At 37.9% G+C, this 22721-nt stretch overlaps 1 protein-coding gene across 2 annotated transcripts in view; it reads left to right on the top strand.

Moving 5' to 3' along the window:
* The window catches only part of PLPP1 (phospholipid phosphatase 1), a gene marked incomplete at both ends in the record, with an annotated part of 58367 nt that overhangs the window by 14573 nt on the left and 21073 nt on the right, over nt 1–22721 (top strand). Inside the window, 2 exons of one of the 2 annotated variants that reach the window (XM_080637477.1) lie at nt 13850–14001; nt 17308–17588. In XM_080637477.1, coding sequence (XP_080493603.1) covers nt 13850–14001; nt 17308–17588 — 433 coding nt within the window. Of the gene's footprint in view, nt 1–3051; nt 3207–13849; nt 14002–17307; nt 17589–22721 lie in introns of both variants that reach the window. The other variant, XM_080637476.1, reaches the window with a different exon arrangement.

Raw genomic sequence — 22721 nt, 5'->3', positions numbered from 1 at the left:
TTGCTGGTAGGTTTAAAACACTTACTGTTCTTTTTCTTTTTGATGTACACTCATGTAATAGCTCTCTTCCAGTTCCTAAAGAAATCTTCCTTGAAAATAAAAACCAAATGCATGACCCATGACCTGTGAGACCAGCTGGTGGAGGGAGGTGATTCTCCCCCTCTTATCTGCTCTTGTGAGCCCTCACCTGCAGCGCTGTGTTCAGCTCTGGGATCACCAACATAAGGATGTGGACCTGCCTGAGCAAGTCCAGAGGAGGCCACAAAGGTGTTCAGAGGGCTGGAGCACCTCTCCTATGGAGACAGGCTGAGAGATCTGGGCTTGTTCAGCCTGGAGAAGAAGGCTGTCTTCCAAAAGAAATCTGGAGGGGGGCTTTTTACAAGGACATGTAGTGACAAGACAAGGGGGAATGGCTTTAAAAGGAAAGAGGGTAAATTTAGATTAGATATCAGGAAGAATTCTTCCCTGTAAGCGTGGTAAGGTGCTGGCACAGGTTGCCCAGAGAAGGTATGGATGTCCATCCCTGCCAGTGTTCAAGGCCAGGTTGGATGGGGCTTTGAGCAACCTAGTCTGGTGGAAGGCATCCCTGCCCATGGCAAGGGGTTGAACCAGATGAGCTTTAAGGTCCCTTCCAACCCAAACTGTTCTATATTTCAGCTGATGGTGAAAATGAAATAGCCCATCCTAATGAAATAAAGCCCAGAAACAAAACCAAGCAAACCACCTCAGTCTTTTTGTGAAAACTGAGCTATATTGGTTAGAAAATAAAAAGTTGATCTGGAAAGCTGAAAACGTAATTAAATGAAACAGCAAGATGCTTGGTATTGAGTTTTAGCTGCTTTTCTGGGAATAGAGGTATTTATGTCAGTTAAGTAGTCAACTTCTGCAAAACACAAGCTGCTGCTTAAATTAACCACAAGGATGTAATATTTCCGCAAGTGAAAAACTGGTGACCTGTTTGAGAAGATAGGATTGTATCAAATAAGTAATGGCTTTGCCACTCCATCATCCTGACGCTGGGTATGCAATAGAAGAAATAAAAACAGGAAACACGGGCTCTGACTTGTTAGTGGCATCTTGCCATGTCCTTGAGTGGAGCTAAAAATTGGATCCAGACATGTGTCCTTTGATCTAAGTGAACTTTCAAAGTTCTTTGGCGTGGCTCCTTTCGTATTTGAAGGGCTGCAGTTCTGTTTTGGCTGTTTCTGCCATCTGCATTGTGTCAAGTTCTATCTTTTTTCTCAATCATTAAAGCAGAGGAAGGAGAGTAACCTTTGAGATGCAATTGATTTGAAGGTATCATCCTACTTCATGAAAAACTGTGTGCTTAAAGTTGAACAAGCTTAGCGCTGTTTGTATTCTTGTTCTGTTTTTTCTTTACAGGATGGAAAGCATCTGCTGAAATGCTTTGCTGCATCAGCATCCCCAGTTGTTAAGGCTAAGTGTGGACAGTCCTTAGGAGTTGACATATTTCCTGACAAAAATTTCATTTTTGCTCCATAGGAGGCTGTAAATTCCAGCCAGACTGCCTTCTGTGACCACAGCAATTTTCTTGGAAGAGGGACTAGGAGTTGGGGTGTTACCAAACTCATACACAGTTTCAATATGCACTTCATGAGCTTTTGCACTGCAACTTAGCAGCCCAAAGCAAAGGCCAGGATTTATCCCTCTGTTCCTACAGTTTCACCCTTGATGTCTTCTATTCTAATAAGGATACAGGAATAAGCTTATTTAATACCCTTTTAAGTGACTTATCTGATAGTTGTCTTAACAAGTGTCACCAGAGATCAAAGCAATCTCTGTTGTGTGAACTTCTTTGAAATGCTTTTGTTTGCAGTACAGTAGCTTGTATCACAGAATCACAGAACATGAGGAATTGGAAGGGACCTCGAAAGATCATCAATCATGCGTGTTCTTTTCTGCTTCAATAATTGCACTTACTATCTAACCTGCATATAGAGTGCCTATATGTGGAATTGTATATGGCATGGACGTTGGGGGAAAAAAAAGTTTTGTTTGCCCTTTTTTACTTTGTTTTAGTCCAAAATACAGTATTGCCTAACTTACCCATTGTCTAACTGTTGATCTATTCATTCTCAAGGGACCAAACGACAAACCTTGCATTTCCTGAGGTCATCACTTCTGCAAATGTCTATTCCCTAGCTGATTCTTCTTGTCAGAAATAAGTCAGACCTGAATGTGGTTGTTGAAGGTCTTGATGGCTTTGTTGTTATGATTACTGGTATAGTGGAAGCTAATTTATAAGAGAGGGAATAGGTAATATGTCACAAAGTCTCACTTCATAGAGCTATCGTTTTCATTTGTACTCAAATCTCAGTTTCCGTGTTAATAACTTAGTGATTTTTCACTCAGACATTTTCCAAAGTGTTCAAAAGCTGTGTAAATTCAGCTCTTAAAGTGAAAAAAAAAAAAGTGAAAAAAAAAACTTTGAGATGCAGTCCTTTTCAAGTGTCCATATTTTCCATAGGTGTCTCTGTAGTTCTCTTGCTCCCCTTACCTGCATGAAACCTAATTGCATTAAATCTCTTCCATAACTACAGCAAAACCTGTATTTTCATGGTGGTCTCTGTAAACACCAGCCAGGTTATAGTGTGTAGGGCGAGGCTGGTAGTTAAGACACAAGCTCATGTTGTCTGGTGATGGCAAAGGGAAGGGCACAAAAGGCAGCCTGCCCTCAGCTATTCAGTCATGTAGGTAGCAGATGCTTTTCTTAAGCATAATATTGGTTCAGTGTGTGGCAACTCACCTTGCTCGTGAAAAGACTTACCTCTACACTCTGATAAGTTCTGTAACTGGTGGGCAGCCTCAGTCCTTCTAGAAGAGATAAATTTCTATAAACAGGATTTGGTAAGTGTGTGCATTGCATGATACTTAGGAAATCTGATTTTTGCATGTTTGGTAGCTTCCTCCATGCATGTTTAAAAATTGGTTTGTTTGGTTTTCTGGGTTTTGGTTTGGTTTTTTTTTTTTTTTTTTTATTTAACCACGTGTATTTCTTGTTTTTGTTTTTTGTTTTCCTTCCCCCAACAGCTGGCTTGCCCCTTGGTGTTCTAAACTTGGCCAAAATAAAACCGTATCAAAGAGGCTTTTTCTGTAATGATGACAGCATCAAGTATCCGTTCCATGACAGTACCATCACATCCACTGTCCTCTACACAGTGGGGTTCACCCTGCCCATTTTCTCTGTAAGTAGCTAATACATAGGTAGCTTTTGGTGATGGGAATAAAATGTATGCCTTCCAAGAGTTCAGCACTGTGACTGCAAGTTGAAGACATTTTGTAGAGGCTAAATTCCATATATGTGTAGTCATTCGCATGTGAAAGGTGCCACTGCTACTTTCTGTTTTCACAGAAAATCTGGAACTAATCTCTGACTGCTAGTATTGCTAATAGCATTTGTTTTACAAGAAGGAAAAATACAGATGAGGATTTAAACTTTATTAGCTAGTCTAAGCTTTTATCATTGGAGGAAAAAAAATAATTCTACAGGCTTCTAAGATGCTGTGGAGTAAGTACATCCCATGTTCAGAACAGGTTACTCTGAGAACTTAAACACTTGTGATGTTTAAAACTTCCACTGTAGTGAAACACACAGAACTAGTGGCTGTTGTGTCCACATATTTTCTGCAGAAATAAGTCTTAATTTGGACTGAGTGAGTTTTCTTGATTTTTTTTTTTTTTTTTTAAAGTGATGACTTTTTAAACGCTTCAAACTGAGAAAGGCTGAAAATCTAGTTACTTCTAGAAAAGAGACTGTGTTTTCAAGATCACATGATTTTTACAAGGAACAACTTCTCAGTTTTTTTCTAACAATATTTTTAGCCTGACTGTATTCCAGTTTTTAGTAAGGTTTGAGCAGGTATAGGGAAACCAAAATTCAGCTATTCAAAATAGCCTTGAACTTGAAACTGGATCTTGTTTCTGCCTGCAGTGGTTGACCAAACCGTACTGGGAGATGGTCATGATCTCTAGGTTTCTAGTAAATGTATATGCTAAATTAATGAGTAAGAAACATACATTAAATTGGATTAAGGATGGAAGTAGTAATTTAAAAAAAGAGGAAACAGAAATCTGTGGAACCTTTACATGTATTACTCATTTTCCCCTTAAATGCTTATTTATTAAAGCTTGTATTAGTCCTGTGCAGTAAACATAAGGTAGATGTAACAGTCTATATTTAATGTTATTTATAATGTTATCATTAGTATAGTTTTTCTGTTAAGGAAAATAGTCTGAAGTTTTTTCATTTTAACATGTATTGACATAAATCTTTAGCACAACTTCAAGAAAATATCTTTTGCATTAGGATGCATGTGTACCTTAATTGGTACATGCAGAGGTGAACTAGCAATTACAGCTCTGCAATTTTGTACTTCTAAAGAGGCATTTCAGTTTTAGTTGCATAATGTGTTTTCTCTTCCTTTTTTAAATATGAAGAAGTTGTGGGAGTGCTTTCTTTTTGTTTCCTTTTGTCTTTAAAGCAGTGGAGAAACATCTGACTTACAGCTAATTTACCATACCTTCCAGAGTCAGTATCCTCAGCAGGGACACAGATGGCTCATGAAAACTTCTTGGGCAGTAACACTAATTATCCCACATCTATTAAAAAATATTATCCTGATATGACACTTTCCTGAAAGAAACAGGCTTCTCAATGAAGGAATTGATGGTGAAAATTTAGTCTTAAGAGTTGATAACGTGCATTTCATGTGAACTTTTCTTCTCTAATCAAAAACTACTTTGAACAGGATACTTGTTCTAAATTGGGGCTTGTACTTCAGCTTTATATCACATCACAAAATAGAAAGAACGACTCATAGTGCAAAGCTAAGGGAAGCAAAAGGAATCATATTAGCAAATTGGAGGGGAGAAAAAGTGAATGGCTAATTTAGTAGACTGATTATAGGCTTAGCATTCAACAATATGCAGGTATTGCTGATCCAGTTATTTAGTCCTTAGTCGTCCCTAAAGCCTTTGGGGAGGTATAAGCAGAAATGCTTGAAATAATATTATGTGTATGCCCCTTGCTGTGCTAACAGCTTGTTTTCAGAAGGTATAAGAAATGGCTTGAATGTCTTGCTCTATAATAATAGGTCTTACCTCGCTCAGTTGTTGAGGTTAGGCCCATAGTGGAATATAAAACTACTTCAAAGGGAAGAAAAAAAGAAAAACAATAAAGCAACCCAAAACAAAACCAAACATCAAAACCTGCAGTAATAAGTAAGGCATAGATACTTAATTGTTAAGAAATTGCTTTATGCATAAAAGAAACTAGGCTGTCTTAAGAACATTTTATGAAGATTTACAAGATGTATTAGTAAGTATCAAGGATCTTCTTAAAAATATAAATAAAAGAATGTTCTTAGAATTGACAGTTCCATTTATAGGTCTGAACTCTTTCTGTTCTCGTTGCCACCTTTTATCGGGAAATAAAATGTCTGTGTAAAAAACCTCATGTTTATTCTTTTCAAAGTACCATTTCATAATGGCACTTCATACTTTCCAATTTTCCAATTTGTTTTCTGTGTCTGGGTAAGAAGCAAAATTTTTGTACTGGAATTTTTTGAGACTTGGGGTCAAACAGGCCTTGGTAGTGCTCTGGAAAAATGAATCTCTTTAGATGTCTAGGCTAGGCTGGTGTCTGGAGAAGCACATGTCCATGATGACTGACATTTCAAGAATCCCAGAAGATCTTTCCAATAATTCAGCATTTCCAGATCTTTTTTAGAGATGTTCAGAAAGTAATTTTGAATAATCTGAAAGCCGTAACTAGTTAGGGGCAGTGTATGTACATTGCAACTCTATGGATATTTTTAAAATAACCTCTCAGAAGATGTACTTGGTCTTGCATTTTTGGTCTTTACCTGTCTGCATAAGATTAGGTCTTGCAATTATAAACGACAAATTAATGTCTGTGTCTTCCTGTTACAATAAAGTCCAAGTGTACCTATTTGCATGTGTTCTATTCAGTTGGTCTTTTCTGTTGACTTCACCTCCAAATCAGTTTTCCTCAGTCATCTTACTTCTTACAATCAGTGCCTTCACTTATGCTCATACAGCTTCTCTTAGATTTAAGGGTAGGTGTGACTGGGAGAAGAAGCACAGAACAAAGGAGGCCTCTCTGAAGCATTCTTCCACCAAAGGAGCAGAAGAACTGAGCAACTCGGGAGTTGCTGAGTTTCATCTGCTCCCTGTTCTAGGTTCTGAGCAGGTTTTTTTGTAGTTCCCTGCCAAAGCTTTTCCTGGCTGCCCTTTTTGGGAGCTGAAGAGACACAACCCACTGGTGAGCTTTTATATGACAAACCGATTTGCGAGGGGACAAGAGTTCAGTTCTTCTAACTTGGCTGAAGTGCTGCACTGAGTTTCTGAGAAACAAAGTAGTTTGCCTAAACTGTTGCTACTAAAACAGGCAGTGTAACCCCTATCAAGTTATGTTCCTTATAGGGGAAGTGTTCAGTAGTAAACTGAGTTTTAAGTAAGTCACTTCTCTGGGATGAGCTCTTCTCTTTGGCACTTATGTGACTGAAAGGAATGTTATGAGCCTGTAGAAGTCTTAATTTCTCCACCTTTAACACATCCAAAAGATACTTAGCTGGTCAGGTCGTGTTGTCTTCTACCTCAAAGAACAAACCAAAACATTCTTAGTTTGGTTTTGTGGACACTTGAGTATCATAATGCTTTCTCCAAAGGGTACTTACTGTGTAGCTTTTGCTCCTGTGCCAGCTTTAACATATTAGGCATTAGGCTTAATGTTTTCACAAATGTCTACTTCCACCATATGTATCAATATTCAGACTGTTATTTTTCCTTGCTATAGGTTAGCACAGTTGTACTTTGAAGGCAATTACTGATTTCTGGCAAAAGAAACTAATCTTTTATGCTCTGTTTGTTAAAGGGATAAATTTTGCATGGAAACTCACTGAAAACACCTATTTAACTAACAACATAAACACTTACCGGGCTAGTTCGTATGTTTCTTGGGGGACAAGTTTAGCTACTGTGGCAGATAAAGTAGGGGACTGTAAGGAAACATATTCAAGACTGTGCGATTGGCAGATGTGCACTTTGTTTGCCGCAGTGTCAAAGCTTTATGGCCCACTGATGGCTTTGCAGTTAATTGAAATTAATCCTGCTGTTTGACACTAGAGTGAACTTTAACTTTCAGGTTATGTATTAATAATTTTGTAGTGCTCTGGACAAGACTTTGCCTCTTACCTGGTAAACTTTTAGAAAGGAGTAATGTTTTATCTTCGTGGGGTTTTTCATATGTTTTAATTTCATGGTACTGGAAATCTTTTGTGGCAATGCTGTTGAACTTCATAATCTGGCATGAGTTTGACTGTTCATCTGGTAATCCTACAGATCTGTATCACCTCTGAACTTGATCTTACCCTGAAAAATAAACTGTTGATTTGTGTTAGTTCAAACTCTCTTTAAAGCAAACGTAGCATAAACGTGTTGTTATTACTATGCGACGAGTTAATGTGCAAAGTGATGCATTTTGGTCAAATTGATCAGTAATTCCTTTGTGCAATCAGTGCTGTGGGGATAGAGGCTGAGAAATGGCAGTTGCTGCATCCAGCTTTGGCTTCACTTTTGCCCCATCCATGGTGAAGGTGTTCTGGTTCTCAGTTTGGATCTGAGGAGCACCACTTATAGTTTGGAATGTGTACAGATCACTCCTCCAGTTCATTTCAAATAAATCACTTGGAGGGAGTTGCTAAGTCTATGGACTTGATGCTGTACTTTTCTCAATCCTTCCGGTACCTTCAGGAGAATGGCATGCTCAGGCTAAAGGTAGAATTAAAGAAAACAAATTAAAAAAACCCTCAGTATTTGGATCTGTACATTCAAATGATTACTTCACCAAAATATCAAGAAACTAAATAATCGTGAGATTAGATGGAGAATACTTGAATGTATAAATAATTCATTGAAATGTGAGAAGTGAACAGTAGGAGTATGTGCTCCTTGGCTTTCACAATGGAGGGAGGAAGGTACCAAGTAGAATTCTCTAGGAGTCTTCTCTGTTCAGTGTAGTCATAAATGCCCTAGAGAAGAGTGTGTGCAGTGAGGTAGTAAAGCAGCCTACTTGGCAATAAATACAAAAGAGGGCAACCTGGCTGATGAAATAACAGCATGGATAAGTGTCAAGTGATTTCCATCCTGAGGAAAGTGGAAGGGACTGCTCAAGGGTGGCATATAATGTGATTTTTTTCTTCTTGTCACCAGAGTGGCAATGATAAGCTCATAGTTCTGTGGGGAGATTAGAAACTTGGAAAGAAATAGGCATGTGTTGTACAGGATGTTTATAGAAATCTAATCCATTAGGTTCTATCAGCCAGACTTTCGGATGAATGTGCCATGACTGTTTAAAATATTTAGTCTTATCAGTTGAACTACGTGTGTTTCTACCTCTTGTGTTCCAACTGAAAGACTGTTTTGGAGGCCTATGTATATCCTTATTGACAGCTATCTTTGTAGCTCTTTACTTCTTGGTTGTTGTTGGATCAGCATTGCTCTTTTCCTTGATGTCTACTGCCTATGCAATTAGTTGCTTTACAGCCTTTACATTCTGTTGAACTGTGCAAAATCCAACCTTTCTAGCTCTGAGATAATAAGGAATGTACCTTAGCAGTCTGTCTCTGTCTGCATTTAAGACAGATAATTTAAAACCAAACATGTTTGCAAATTCTCAGTGAATACTATTTGAGAAGAAATTCTTGTCAGATGGCTGAAAGTGCTGATGCTTTTGGAAAGACTGCTCACACTATTACATTGATGTATAACAACCATAGGAAGCAGACATGATTTTCCCTCATATTTTGAACTGACAAGCTCCCAGCTCATCCAGATTGTTTAACCTCTAAGTGCGTGACTCCAGACTCAGTCTGCTCTCTTGCTTCAGTCTTTTAAGAGCAGTTTTGCAGGCAGAACTGGCTGACCTTGACTTTCCACTGTATCAAAGAATTGACAGCTCTGTCAGCAGTACATCTAGTAGTTATTCATTAATGATGCTGGCATATGAACTGTGTAACACCAGACTGTTAGCTTTATCCTTGAGATTACCCTGGTAACCTTTTCCCAACCCTATAGTTCCTCTTCACATACCTGTTGTCATCTTCCCTTTAGCCAATTTCTTCAGTGTGTTACAATTGACTTGGAAGATGAATATACATCAGTGATGCTTTTTGGTATTCTCATATGGGAAGTATTCAGTAGAGAGCCTTTAATGACCCTCTGCCTTCTTTGCTCCTTACTTTAAATTAATAAACTCCCCAGTTTCTTGTACTTTCATGTAAAACTTGAGCTCAACTGATTTTTACAAATTTTCCTTTTTAATGGGCCAGACTCTGCCCTTAGAAGTTGTAGCATGTTTTTGGGGAAAAAAGGGATATTTGGAGGAAAAAGCAGGACCTTTTTTTTTTGATTTTCTGTGGCAACATGTGACTGTGGCAGATGAGTAGCAGTATTGCTTTTCCCAGTGATCTGCTGTTGAATCTTTGCTACTTTTTTTTGAGAAACTACTGTAGACTTTTATGTGGATAAGTCTTCTGGCAAAGTATACCACCTCCTGAAGTACTAGTAAAATTTGTTCTTCAGTTGTATCTGGGTAGATAAAGACCTTGACACTAAAGATAGTTGTACCATTCTGAAGACACATACCATTTGGTGTCTTCAGTGATATCAAGTCCTCCTGATGTTTCATACTCAGAAATCACTACTGTGATGCAAAAACATATTCCTGTCTTGTGAAATTAAGGTACCTCTGAAGGTGAAAAAGTAACATGTCTATAAACTATAGGGAAACCCTTCTGTTGTACTGGTAAGAGGCTTTTCCCTTTCATCACTTGCCGCCAGTTCTGTTTGTTTGTCCTGCTTGTATTCATGAAAAAGCCAAACTTGGTGGGTTTTTTTACCCTATTTCTGCATTATCTTTGAGGGAAGCTTGCACTGCAGAAAGTACTTAAGCTATATATTTGAAATACCTGACTTTATTTTAGAACTCTTTTGTGGGATTTTAAATTAGGGGTTTGTTTTTTTTTTTGATGGTTGGTTGTTTTTTTGTTGTTTGTTTAAAAAAACCCTAAAAAAATAGGCTTTGCTGGTTCATTTAAAACAGAACAAACACCCTATATATTGGAAGAAGTTTTTCTTAACGGCTTTACTTGCCAGAAACAGTAGAAGTTGCTGCCCCTCTGGTTTACCTTCTACTTCTGTCCCACCTCCCACCATCTAATAGTGAAACCAATTTATGTGTGTTCAAAAGAAGTAAATTTAAACCTGCTTACGGAGTGTGTTCTGAGGGAGTAGGTGTTGACATTGGAGAGTACTTTAACCAAAAGACATCAAAAGCTAGTACTGTTTTTTCAGGCTAATAACTGCCTTGAGCAAAAAGTAAATTACAAATGTTGTTCTGTGACTTTAGTTTTCAGTTTAACAGTGTTAATCTGATCAATTTTACTGTAATCTGTTTTTTAACAATTTAAATCTTTCATCTCATGCTTTCATGGAACGTGTCTCCTTTCAGCACTGAAATGTGCTGAGGACAGCAATTAGACAAATGACTGCTGGAATTACTTTTAAAATCTGTTACACAGGGGAAACTGAAGAACAACTTCATGAAGCTTGCTATATAAGCTTTTTCAGCAGTACTGTATTCCAGTGCATAGCTCTTCCAATTAATTGCTACTTCAAACCAGGTAAATACCTAGAACTTTTTAAGACTCATACTATCCTACCTGAATTTTGCAGGTTATGTCCTCAGGAAACTTTATCAAGTTTTCTTTCTTTATTAGCAAAGTGGGATTCACTTCAGATAGGTTAAAAGAGGTGGAAAAAAAATATGGAAGAGAAGGCATTTTAATAACTTTATTTTAGATGGTTCTTACTTAAAAAGCAAAACAAAAATAAACCCTGAGTTGTTTCGTATTTTGTTTGCATGACCTTGATAAAAGAGGATGCTAGACTCAATTACAGACTAATTACATAATAATCTCAATATTGGTGAAGAGTGAGCACGATTTTCAAGCCGTTGCTTTCTATTTCTAATTTGGCAGCAACTAATTACATAAAGAAAAAAACCCCTCACAACACCTGAATAACTCCACCACTCTGAAAATTTTATCTCCCACCTTGAAAAGCTGAAACATTCAGGTGTGGCTAGAAGGAAATGAGGAGGAATCCACTGTGACACCTTTATTCATAGAGCAGGTCTTTAAAAGGATGATGTAAAGCTGGTGATGCGCTGTCAGTGATGACACCTACCTTTGATTTGTGGCAATGTGCTGAAGCTGTGATAAGGTTTTTCTAGGCTGAACTTGTTTTTTGAGCACCTGATTTACCATGATGCTTAGAACTGCCTATTCTAAAGAAGTAAACATGTAAAAAATTGAGAGACTGTTATTTGTGCAAGCCTCATCAAAATCATCCAGTTTTGGAGATTTAAAAAATAAACTTCTCTCAAACATATTGTATTGAATCTGGTGTTAGTATGTGTGCAGGGCAAAGTGTGAAGTTTTCATTCCATACATACATTGTAGAATAAATGGTGTTGGAAACACACCATGGAATTATTATTTTGACAAGTCATCTTCCATCATCATTACTGCACACTGCTTCTAAACAACTGGTGATGTTTCATGACATGCTGTCACAATACCAACACGAGTGAGGGGAGGGCAGAAATGAGGTCTGGGCTGCAGTGTTTTTCATAAACCCTTCCATGCTTGCTATTAGGAGAAAGAGTGAGTGATTTCTTTTTTCCCTTTCTGGTAGGAAAGGCTGTGTTTTTGCACTGTACAGCAGAGTCCAGCTCCAGAGCCCTGTGCTGGCTGGTGTCTGAATGGCTCACTGTTTTGGCTAGGCTCTGGCTTGGCTCTTAGCCCATCCTGCTGTCCTTCTGCTTTTGTTGGTGTGCTTGGACAGCTTCCAGAGCTAGTGTAGTCCTGCTGGCACAGAACTGGAAACAACTTCTCTTCACAATGACAGTGGATTTTTTTTTTTTTCCTGCCGTGTCTTTTTTTGCATGCTATTTTACTTTATTACTGCAGCAGTACAGTAGATACTTGATTCTTTGTGACTGACTTTGTGACAGGGTTACCTAATAGTACATTAGCACTATGATAAGTGTAAGGCAGTTAACTGCAAACTCAAGTTACTTCAAGAAAATTTTCACCTTAGTTTGTTGTTTGTTCTTCTTTCTGTGTCTGTTTTTAAGCTGAAGTATTCTTTTAAGAAGTCACTTTATGGTGTGAATTAAAAAATCAGTAGTGTTTGAATTAAATATGGTGTGAATTAAAAGACCAGTCGTTGGTGAAACCAGAGTATGTCTCGTTTGCGATGGGCCCTGGAGTCAGGATTAGTTTGGAGGATTCCGTGGGTAGATGTTAAAGGGGGAAGATGGTTAAAAGGACCCTTGGTCTTTTCCTTTTTTTTTAGTTCTCATAAATCCTGATTGCGTAACTTAGTGTTTCTCTTCTCTTCTATAACACTTCTCTTACTGCTTGGTTGGTATCTTTTTTTTTTTTTTTTTGACTCCCCTTTCTTTTCTCCTGTTCTTTCTGTGTTTACTTTTGTTTGTACACACTTGTTTGGGGCTAGCTGTGTACATGGAAAGGAAGAGGTGGGCTAGACCTTGACACCAAGGTCCTGAGAAGAGAACTGTGACTGCAGCAACATCTTTCTCTGGCAGGAAGGAAGGTGGCTAGTTTTCATCCTTCTGATGCTATACTGGTAGATTATGCGTGTCTTCCCCTATATGATTTTTGTTGTTTGTTTCCAAATGGATATGCATTTTATGTGCAGTACTGCTGAATTTTGAGCACAGAATCAAGGGCTTTTAAGCACTTCAATGTCAGTGAGCTGGATATCCCTAAGTTAAAGGGGACTGTTTTGTTGAACATTCCTGTTAGTCCCCCACATAGACATTTCTTTCTGAGGGTATTAATCAGAAATAGTTGAATTTCTCATCACAAATAGTTGAATTTCACATCAGAAAACAGATTGTGCAGATGCTGTACATACGTCAAGGATAGAGGATCAGAGGTTTAAATTGTGATTCTCTTAGTCTGTAGTGCTGTTTTAGGCTGAGTATACAAATGGCTGTTTTGGTTAGTGTTGCAGGTCTTTTGAGGTGCAATAGCACAAAGCATTGCGTGCCTTAATCTTACGTCCTATGTTGTGTTTAGGATAAGCCAAAGGCTTTCTGTTTTGTGGCAGAGAGGGGAATAAAATCTCTGTGCCCTGAGGTTGTAGGGCTTGTGCAGTGACCAGGTTGTTCTGGGGAGCTATCCAGTGTACGCAAAGCGAGGGGATTGAATGCATGTGTAACTCTTTCCTTTTTTCTGTATCTTCCTTAAAACTCCCTCTGCACTTGCATTCCCTGAGAAGCACCCCCTCTCTGCTTTCATAAAATGAGATTTTTGCTCTTCTGATTGCAAAGTTGTCCAGAGAAGGTATAAAGGGGCAACTGCTGCTTGTGGGAATATAAAGGAATAGTATATATTTGTGGCAGTAGCAGCAGATTGCACAAGCTGGGGATTGTCACTGAACCCTTTACTCAATCATGGTTTTGGCGTGCTTCCATGCTTTATGTGCCACAAATGCCAAGGTCGGAGAAACACCCTGTCCTGCTGTCCTTCATTCAGCGATCCTTCCTGGAAGCTACAAAGACAACACAGTAGTCATTGGCCAGAGGAAGTGCATAACCTCCTAACTTGCTGCATGCCCATTGCTCTTTATGCACTTCTCTTTGGAAATGTGGGGGTATAATCATTGCTAGAGTTTGTGTTGCTTTTGTAATGTATTTTTTATTCCTTTTTGCTAGCTGGCTTGCCTTTTGCAATTCTCAGTTCAAGACGTATACCCTTCCAGAGAGGAGTTTTCTGTAGTGATGAATCCATCCGGTATCCATACAAAGAGGACACCATTTCTTATAAATTGTTAGCGGGAATACTTATTCCTTTCAGTATAATTATTGTAAGTTAAACTTTTCTTCATTGCATTTGATTTCAGTGGGGTTTGGGAAGAGGGAGGAGGGGCAATCTGTTAATACAGACTTCTAAAACTGTATTCTATAGGATTTCTTGACTTTTAAAATAATGTCCTCAGACAAGCTGCTAAAGCAGTAGAAATGGTATTCTGACAAGAATAACCAAAAGATTTTTTTCAATTGAGGTCAAACAACTACAATTATAGAACAAAAAAAAGAATACCTTAGAACTTGGGTGACTTAATTCTGTAGTCTGAGAGGTAAAAACTTTTCCTCCCTTAGCATATCCGTTAAGAATAGCACTAATGTATTTTAAATTACTGTCTCAAGCTTTTCTATTTTGGGAGCTTCTACTTGCAGAGTATGAGCTTGAATTATAGTATTAAGTTAGCATTTTTCTGTTTCTCAGAGTCACTGGGAATACTTCTCTGTGTGAAAGTATAACAACAGATATTAAGTTCTTTCACAGAAAAATATTATGGGTTCCAGCCAGAATTTACTAAAAGCATAACCAGAACAAAAAGAATAAGTTATCCAGGGAGCTTTTCAGGGGGTATTTTGCTGAAGGTCGTGATAAAACACTGGGTCCACTTGTGTTTGAATTAATGGTGGGGCTCACTTTCATACTGCACCTAACCTGGTTGGAAATGGGGCACTGTTGTTCCCTCCCCTTCACACTCAGGTCAGTGAGCTTGAGAGACTGGCTCTCCAACAGCCAGTTTGAGATCTCCCTTGTTGAACACAGCTCCTCGCTCAGTTGAACTGGCTCATGTGTATCCTTAAGATGTGTTTACATGTTATCAGCTGAGCCACCTTAATAGCTTCTTATGGAGCAAAGGTGTGGTCCCACTGTCTTTGCCACCTGTGGTGGCTTGTCTGAAATTCGTTGAGCTGCTTTGAGCTAGGTTGAGCAAAATAGCTCCTGGAAGCATACAACATCAGTGCTGGGGCAAAAAGTGGTGGTGGGCATGGGCAGCGAGGAGAGCTGGATGTCAACAGTTACCAACTTTGTGTCCTAAGTCTCATGGGACTGCATTTTAGTTCCAGCAGTGGCCCTTCAATGGCATCTTCAGTATCGCTGTCTGGGTGTACTGAAAAGCTCCAGATTCCACTCACAGTTCTGTGTTGGGTGACATCCAAGCTCATCAGAGCTACACTTTTAACCAGAATTAAAACTGTTATGCCAAATAAGATTTTTAGGTGTGTAAATATTTATCCAGGTATATTTTAGGAATCAAAGCTGGAAAAGGAGCAGCTAAATGTAAACCTTAGTATTGACCAGCGGTTTCTCTGGGATAATGAGTTAAAAAAATGTTAAAACTATTGCAGTCTACCTGTTTCTTGTGTAAGGATTGCACAGAATTTTTTATCTAGGTTTCAACATAAAGGCTAGCTTGTAGCTTATATTTGTTCCTGGGTGGAATTTTTCTTTTCGTAACTCTAGAAATGTGGGGCTGTAACTCTACCTAGTTTTCATTTTCTTAGGAAAAACTGCTTCAAAAGCCTACAGAAACACTTCTTGAGCAGATTAAAGCTCTTTTCCTGTTTTGTCAGTTCTGTTAACTGACAAATCATTTATACTGGAAGACCCTACTTTTTAAGATATGTCTGATTTTTTAAAACTGCTACTATCATTGGTAATCAGTGTTACCTAAGAGCAGCAGTACTTGGTCACAGCTGAAGTCCATTTAGCTTGTTACCTCGTTTCTAGCAGCAGTTAAAAGAAATGATTGAGGAAGAACATAAAAGCAAGTGAGGATTGATGTTTTGCCCTCAGTATTTTGCTACCAGCCATTTGCAGCTCTGGGGCTTCCAGAGTCAGAAAAGGCTTACGTGAATTAAGTAACTTTCAGTGGGTGTATTTCCTTTGAATTTATCCAGTCTCCATGTGAGCCTACAAAGTTGCCACCTTTCAGTTGTGAAATCAGTCTTTTCTGTCAAGATTGCTTTAAAGTCAGATGGTAAAAGTAAATGTTGATGTCCTTTACTCAGTGCTCAGTCAGATTATAGAAGATAAATACTCTGATATCTGTGTCCAGTGAAGTAGCTGCATTGAGATCACTTAATTTTTAGTCATCTCAACTGAGATGGGTGACCTTCTTGCAGGTTTTGTAGCAGTGTTCTTGAAAAGAGGTTCATTATTTACCAGTCATGGCTGTGGTATTTCTGTTAAGCTGTCTTCATTAAGAGGTATATTTTCTATAAGAGCTTACCAATATCTGTTTTACTGAAAGCTTTCTCTGCTTCAGTCCATGTTTTGGTACCGTGCAGCATGTAAAACTGAAGTGTCATGCATATGATGGGATTGTCCGTTTGCTTTAATGTGCAAAGCTGCTGACAGCTGCTTCGTCTGCCCAGGTGTCGGAGTGTCCAGTAACAGCTTAATTCATCAAAGCTCTGCTTTGCTGGGATCCCTGAGTTGTCACTCTTAAGGGACTGATGGAGCCATCATTTAATCTGCACAGCATTTTTAAAAGTCACTTCACATACATGCATACAGTCCCCCACCCATCTGATCACCCATATGAGTTGAGCCTTTCTGTACCACATGGGACCATCTGATTCAGTGTCCCGTCTGTCTGGGGTGACGTTTTGTACTTTGCTTGAGGAAGAACTTAGTTCCTGCGAAAGGCAGAGTTGCAGGAAAACAAAATTAAATCTGCATTCCTATCAATAGTTGATAAACGGATCTTGGACATGCAGGGTAAAAAACCCTTGGAAAGACCTCAATAATGCCTGTCTTTCCCTAATCTCATTATTTTTCTCCCGATAGGATTTAATTTTCCCGAGGAACAGTAATTTTCTTTGTTAAAAGAACTGGCCTTCCACATCTAGAAATGAAGACCCTTCAGAATAGTCTGTGGCATCACAAAAAACCTAATAACTTTATGATGAAATACAAAAAATTTTGCTCAGCAGAAGTTTAGCTGAAGAAAAGTCAATGTAGAATAAAATGTTATACTGGGCACAGTATTTCTAATTAAAGCATGCCTAATTTATCCTAATTAGCATAAACATTACTCTGAGAAGGCTTTGTTTTCCCAAGTATTCAGAAAATTAATGTCATTAAGTTCAACATAAAGAAGGATAAAGTGAAAGGTTTTTTTATATTCTACATAAATGTGTAAAGTTTGGGTATGATTATTGCTGACTCTTGAAAAATGTAAATTTGCAGCTTAATGGTTATTAAAATAAATTTCTGATACAACATGTGTGCATATTAATAACAGAGTAATATCTTTATTTTTAAGCTATTACCTATATTTTAACTGTTGTCTTTATTTCTCTTTCAGATAATCCTAGGAGAGACGCTCTCTGTGTTTTGTAATCATTTGCACTCAAACTCATTTGTCAGAAATAACTACATAGCCACTATTTACAAAGCCATTGGGACCTTCATTTTTGGAGCAGCTGCTAGCCAGTCACTGACAGACATTGCCAAGTACTCCATAGGTAGACTGCGTCCTCACTTCCTTGCTGTGTGCCAGCCTGACTGGACACGGATCAACTGCAGTTTAGGTTACATTGAGAATTTCTCATGTCAAGGGGATAAAGCAAAAATCAACGAGGGAAGGTGAGTCTGACTAACCTTGTATACTTGGTTGTAAGGCCTGTTTCTTGACTTGGGATGATGACTTTGTTATCGCTACTGCATTTTTGTGCTTTTAGATTAAATTTCTTTAATGAATTTTGAACTCTGTCTAGACACTGGGATTTTTTTCTACTTTGTGGAAGCTTGTTTTATTAATGTACAGCAGAATGCATAAATTATTGTGTATCAATTTCTGCCTTTTTTTTTCCCAATATGGGGATGATATTCAGTTTTGATTGGCTTCTATTTGTTTCTAAAATGTCTGTGCATCCCAATGAACAGAAGAATTTGAAATCTGCCTTCAAAATTTCATGTGAAATAGCAAGGAAAACAGTTCAAAGTTACAATGAAAGCAAATACATCCAGTTTTTACCCATCTAAAAATATGTCGGACTGTTCAGAGGATCACTTTACTCAGTTTTCTCATTATTAGGCATTTTATTACTTTAAATACGTATGTGCCAGCTCAATCGTAGCAAGATAATGGTGAAACAAAATGAAGTGTCTGAGACATTGGAGTTTTGTCACTGTTATAAACATCAGTGTTTGAATGCTATTTGAAATGTTAAAGTATGTTCAGAGTAATTTCTGCTATTAGAGTTGCTTAAGCTCCCTGGAATCATAGCTTTAGAGAAGCTTCTTGCCATTCTTTTTCCAGAAGATTTATATAACCTCTTAGATCTTTTCTCTGGGTGGGGGTGTGCGCGCGTGTGTTTTGAATAAGTATGTGTAGGTTTTGCTTACTGTCCCCTGTGCTCATTGGCTCCTCTAGCATGCGTCCCTCCTAAGGATCTCTCAGTAGCAGGCATGGTATTCCTCAGCAGCCACACAAGTCTTGCATATTTATTTGGTGGAGGACCAGGTCCTGCTTCAGGTCATGCACAACAGCTGTTCAAAGGTGCCAGGAGCAGTTTGTATTTTGCATGACTTTTAGTAGAAAAGCAAGTGCACGACAATAGGTAGGTAGTATAGCAGATAATCTTTCAATGAGAAGAACTTCATGCGGGAAGTAAAAGAGAAATTGGAGTTTTTTCTCCAATTAAAACAGTAAGATTAGTGTGAGAGATTAGTGTGCTTCATATGCAGCTTTTTTTATTTTGTATTACTGACACCTGTAGCTGCTCATAAGGCTTATTTATGTATTCAATGGTATAACTTTTATCTCTGTTTCAGTTGTGTACTTCTTAAAACTTGTAATGGTCACTTTCTGTATGACGGTCAACTGCAGTTTGGAAAAATGCAGAGTAAACAAAGGAGGGTATTTATGAAATTTGGAAAACAAAGAATTTCTAATCAGCATAGGTGTCAGACTTTAAAATGTTTCTGACTTCTCAACAATCTGACTTGCAGTAGAACACCTTGGTAATTGGAATAAGGGATATGCTAGCTCCCACAGGATACTAAATTGTCTTTGTATCATGTCAGCTTTGCAAATTTTAGTGTAGTGAGTTAGCAGAAGTAATTGCCAGAAACTAATTCTTAGAGCTTAAAAGAAGATAAAATAACTTACAGCACAAGAGGGGGGAGATGCAGATTTTGTTGTACATTACGTTGTGGCAGGTGTAAAATGTTTTCTCTTCCTTCAAATCACTAAGAATGGTATTTTTACTGTTCTGCTACTATATGAGAAGATACTTAAGTTCCAAATAGAACGAATCTTTAAACAAAATTGCACTTGCTGAGGTGCTTTTTTGAAACAGAATTGTGTGCTTTCAGCATGAAACTCTGGAGTCTAAATTCAACTTGGGCATAGATCTGAATCTTTAGTTAAACTTTTAAATGAGTCTAAAAATGTTTTTCAGCTGTAAAGAGGGAAAAGCATAAAATTTGAGTTGATTGTAATAACTAGAAGCCTGTAAGTTATGGTTGGAGGATTAGAGAGTTTTGGGCCAGCATCATAGCGTATTTTGTTCCAGTGCTGTTTTACGCAAATCTGATGTTTGCAACACTTTGTGTATGTCTACTACACAATAACATAAGGACATAGGGGAAAGATAATAATTAGTCTCTGTTATTCATCAGTAGCAGTAGTATTGAAATATATGCTAAAACATAAATATGCTTTATCATGTGTGTAAAACAATGGACTTAAGCTTGGTTGTCTAAATTAATAAGATGCTTATGGGCTTTGGTTAGTTTCAGTAAGATTTTACATTCTTACCTGATCTTAATAAGCTAGTTCTTGTTTACTTAAGTAAATATCTTGTCTGCTCTGTGTTATGCTGAAAATAGAGTCCTCTTAAAGTTTAAACATCTTAGATTCTCCTTGACCATGTTTATACTGTGCTTGCACTTTCAGTACTACTGGTGGTTGAGGATCATAAGCACTGTTGTGTGCTTAGTAAATCTCATTCGTATTTGTTGAACGATGCATGTATTACTTGAAAGTATATAGCACTTGCAGATCTCTAAAATATGCATGAAAATCACTAGTTATTAAAAAAAGCAAGCTAAATAAACTATTAGTATTAGAAACTGTCTGTATTCTGCTGTGTTTCTTTGTAAAACAGGCAGTATTTGGCATTTCATTTTAAGCTAGCCACAGAAGCTTGATATGAGCTACTTCATGGCAGTTTTCTTAGGGTGAATGATTTGTACTGAACTGCATTCTCAAGCTTTTATGAAGGTGTTGCCAGGTCTGATGTCAACTAGTTTTGTGTAGAACTCTGTAATATTCCATTTAAATAAATACTAAGAGTTTCAGTAAAAAGGTGCCTGAACAGTGAAGGCGAGTTTTCTTTTGAGTATCAAAAAAGCAGTTCTCCTTAAAGCACTTAACATAGTTGAGTAAGATACGTATTTTAAAATCGTAATTGCACTGGGCAGAAGGGTACAGAACTTAATATCATGTAGTTTCTTTACTAGGAGACAGTGGCATGTTTTAGTGTTTTACAAAAATAAGTTAGATATACAAGCACAAGTCTTTAGTGCCTATGAATGGATATCAAAGCCAAGAGGTCCTCCTGTCACTGGTGCTGGGAATTAGCATGTCACTGTAAGTATATCAATGCTCAGTGCTACTGGGTTGTCTTTAAGGTACTTTCTTTGGCACCTATGAAGGTAATGACTTGCCAAATGGCCGATTCCTTTTTCAAATCAGCAATGTAAGGTGCAGTAAATACATAGGTGTGCTAGGCTATATCCCTGATCACATGGCAGTGTTTAGTGAGCAGTCTCTACTAATCGCTGATCTCTTCAGCTTTTGCAGCTTCTGTTCTTGTTCAACTATCCTTTACTTTTGGCTTGCTGCTGCTTGCCTTTGCCCGGCTTTAAGTGGATTGGCAAGATACCCAGATTCCACAAAGAGGAGTAGGCAGAGAGGACACCTAAAGGACAGGTGATGACTTCTCCATTCCTTATTGGTAGATAGGACATACTTCCTAAACCTGTCTGCTCTAGCCAGTTCATTGCAGATTGTTTGTGCATCCTGTTTGTTGGCATTCTTGCACCCAAAAGAGTTAATAGAAACCACAGGTATTCAGCAGTAGGAGCTGTGAATTAATATTTTACTGTTCCTCTGCTGAGCGTACTTAGCTGTAGTTGCTGGTTGCTTGTCTGAAATGAGATTTGTAAACAGTGAAGCTTGAATGTCTAGTAAAATAACAATAGAACACAAGAACTTATATTTTCCTCTAATACATGAATTGTGGGATAAGTCTTCAACACACAAAATAATTTTTTGTTGTTAGTATATCCTAACAGTTGACTGGTCTGGAAAAATACTTCAGGACTTCAAGATGGTGATAGAGTGCCTTCTAACAGTATAGTTAGATGTCCTAATATATTGGGTGGTGATGTTAACTGGTTGCTTCCTACTCATTTTGGCATAATGAGTATGCCAATTAGAAATGCTAATGAGGTGCTGATCACCTTTGTGCAGACATGCATTGGTAATCTCTAGGTAGTAGGATCTGGAATCCAGGAGACATGCTTAAGCAGGCCAGCCTGAACCTGGAAAAGGTCAGTCTTAAGTGTGTCTCTAAACTTGGATTGTCATCTTAGGCAAATAATGGGTATTTTCTTATTGCTTGTAAAATCCAATCTCACAGACAGTAAACATGGTTTAAATAAAGGTTCTGTCAATTATTTTTTTTTGAGGAGGGATGTTAACTTAGTAACGGCAGTAGGATTTTTCTCTCCAGTTTTATGAAATTCTTTCTACAAACAGGTAAAAAAGAAAAACCCAAAGTCCCCTAAGCCTCCTTTCCCTCCCTCACCCCCCAACAAAAAGACCCACACTTGAACAAAACCTTCCCCAAAACAACCATAAAGAACCCGCAGAATCCAAGCTTTGGCACTGAATAGTTGTGTTTATTTGCAAGAGCATCTGAATGAATTTAAACTACCAAACAGTGCAGCAGGTGCTATATACAGCTTACAGTATGTTTGGAACTTAGTTTAGGATTGTGCTGTAGTTTTCAGATCTATTATACAGCATGTTATAAACTTGGCAGCACAAGCAGCACATTAAATACCTTGTATAAAGGTCAGGTATATGGAATCTGACACTTTAAACTTACACTTTATGCACAAAATGTTAAAAATAAATATTGCAACATGAAGTATGCAGTATTTTTACTCCGTCTCTGCTGGATAATTTCACAGGGTCGGCAATATGCTAAGGTGGAAATGAACAAATTCTAGTTACTGCTGGGGCAAAAAATGCCTCCCTAAAACTTCAAAACTTTAAAGCATACTTCCTTAAATTTCCTGGTTTTAGAATCACTTCCTGCAGTAATAATGTAGAGGAAAAGTAAGTCTGTAATATGAGTACTTGATAAGGAATGCGAAATAAAACTGTTGCCAATGCTGTGTTGAACATACAACCTCTGAAAGCAAAAGGCTTGTGATTAGTATGTTTCTATTCTCACATGTTCAGTGTACCTAATTTGCTGCCTTTGCCATAGTGGTCACAAAAGTCTCTGGAAAAACTAATTGGGGCCAATGAATTTATTAGATACTAGTTTAAGAATTCATTCAGATAGCTGACAATTGGGTTATGAAATTGTTCTTTGTAGTTTTGGATTAACATAAATTTGTATTTTAGTACTGGATTTCAGGATGATCGTTACCTGCAGATGATGGTAGAAAATATTTTTTAAAAAAAGTCTTAAA

Source organism: Psittacula echo, assembly GCF_963264785.1.
Source record: "Psittacula echo genome assembly, chromosome: Z".
Taxonomy (NCBI): domain Eukaryota; kingdom Metazoa; phylum Chordata; class Aves; order Psittaciformes; family Psittacidae; genus Psittacula; species Psittacula echo.
Note: the sequence above shows the minus strand (reverse complement) of the source record. Positions and strands in the feature narration are given on the sequence as shown.